At 15.9% G+C, this 1900-nt stretch overlaps 2 protein-coding genes across 2 annotated transcripts in view; one reads left to right on the forward strand and one right to left on the reverse strand.

The window, feature by feature from the left end:
* DICPUDRAFT_78473 (uncharacterized protein) overlaps positions 1–100 on the reverse strand; it is a gene marked incomplete at both ends in the record, with an annotated part of 1033 nt that extends 933 nt beyond the window's left edge. Inside the window, one exon of the mRNA XM_003287587.1 lies at positions 62–100. Within this exon, the coding sequence (XP_003287635.1) occupies positions 62–100 (39 nt within the window). The remainder of the gene's footprint in view (positions 1–61) is intronic.
* An 822-nt stretch (positions 101–922) lies between these two features.
* The window catches only part of DICPUDRAFT_151745 (uncharacterized protein), a gene marked incomplete at both ends in the record, with an annotated part of 1569 nt that continues 591 nt past the window's right edge, over positions 923–1900 (forward strand). Inside the window, one exon of the mRNA XM_003287575.1 lies at positions 923–939. Within this exon, the coding sequence (XP_003287623.1) occupies positions 923–939 (17 nt within the window). The remainder of the gene's footprint in view (positions 940–1900) is intronic.

A 1900-nucleotide genomic window follows, 5' to 3' on the forward strand; every position in this document is an offset into this window, starting at 1 on the left:
CTAAATGCTTAAAAATCTCTGATAAGTTTTAATGCAGCATACTTGATGTTTTTTATATTACACAATACTTGATATGTTTTAATACTAAATATTCTTTCATGCTTAATAAGTTCTCTTCCTATAATCTTTTTTTTTTTTTGATTGGGTAATAATAATAATTAATATATTTATATATTTTATTTTTGTATTTTAAATTATTTACTTGTCCTTTTTTTTTTTTTATGCATAAAAACTTTTTATATGTTAAGAGTGTTTTATATTTATATATATTATGATAATGATTTTTATATAAAATTTTTATTTTTTTAAAAAAATACATAAAAAAAATATATAATCACTTTTAACACGTACTATAATAATTTTTTGTGATGTTTTATTATGTGAACTTGTGAGAAAAAAAAAATAAAAAAAAAAATAAAAAAAAATAAAAAAAAAAAAAAAATTTTTTAAAATTATTGTGAGAAAAAAAAAAAAATAAAAAAAAAATAAAAAAAAAAAAATTTTCAAATTTTTAATATGTAAAAATAAAAATTTCCCACATATAAAAATTTCAAAAAAAAAAAAAAATTTTATTTTAAATTGTTTTTTTTTTGAAATATCTGAACCGCACAATAAAAAAAATAAAATAAAAATTTTTTTTATTTTTTTTTTAAATTATATCTTTATAAATAACTCCAAAAAACTATTAAGTTGATAATTTTTATTTTTCTTTTTTTTTTTTTTTTTTTAAATTAAATACTTTTAGTTTAAAATTAAATACTTTTAGTTTAAAATTTATATTTTTTTATTTTTTTAAATTTTATCACTATCAATCACTATTATCACTATCACTATTGGTAGCCATTATAACAGTTAGAAAAATAGTAATTGGTGAAAAAAAATGAATAAAAATGAAGATATTGAATAATATTTTATTATTAAAATGAAATGTGAGAGGGAGTAAATTAGGTATTGTGAAAGAAAAAAAATAATAAAATTGTTTTGCACAAAATTTAATATATAAAATTCAATTTAAATTAAATTTTTACAAAAATAATTAAGTTTCTTAAAATACCCAGAATGTTTTTTGTTTGGGGGATGGGATTTACTATGACTATAAGTTTTTTCTTTAAAACACCAAAAATAAAAAAATAAAAAAATCAAATGATCTAAAAAAAAAAGGGTGTGGATAAAAATAAAAATTATAATATTGAAAACAATTTTTTTTTTTTCTCCAATTTTTTTTTTCTTTTTTTTGTAAAAATTCAATCTTCCTTAAATTTTTTATTTAAGATTTAACTTTATGCATTTTGAACTTTCAAAAAAAAAAATAAAAAATGTATGTATTGATTGTTTAAATTTATATTCATTACCACTTGTTGTTGTTTTGTTGCTGTAATTATGATTTATTTATTGTGAGCTTTGTTGAGTAGGGCGCCCCAAAAAAAAAAAAAATTTTATTGTTTTTTATTTATTTTTTTTATTTTTAGAAAATAAAACTTTGTGTGTTGGTTTTTTAAATTTTAAAAATAATTTTTGTTTGATTCCATAAAATTATTTTTAGAATGGAGTTATAAAAAATTAACTTTTCAAAAAAGAAATAATACAATTCTATTATTTACCACCATCACACAGCCATACCCACAACACCCATAATACCAAATATATACAAATATTAAAAAAAAAAAGTGATAAAAAAAAAAAAATTTATCATTATCATTACTTTTTTTTTTTCTTTTATTAATTGGTTTATAAAATATCAAAAAAAATTATATTTTTAGTTAATGTTCAAAAAAAAAATTTCATTACTTTTTGGCACCAGTTGGATTTGGATTATTATATCAATTATTTTTTAATCTATTGATTTTTTTTTTTTTTTTGTGCTAATTTTATTGGGGGTTTGGGTAATTTTTTTTTTAAA

The sequence above is a fragment of the Dictyostelium purpureum genome (assembly GCF_000190715.1).
Source record: "Dictyostelium purpureum unplaced genomic scaffold DICPUscaffold_105, whole genome shotgun sequence".
Taxonomy (NCBI): Eukaryota; Evosea; class Eumycetozoa; order Dictyosteliales; family Dictyosteliaceae; genus Dictyostelium; species Dictyostelium purpureum.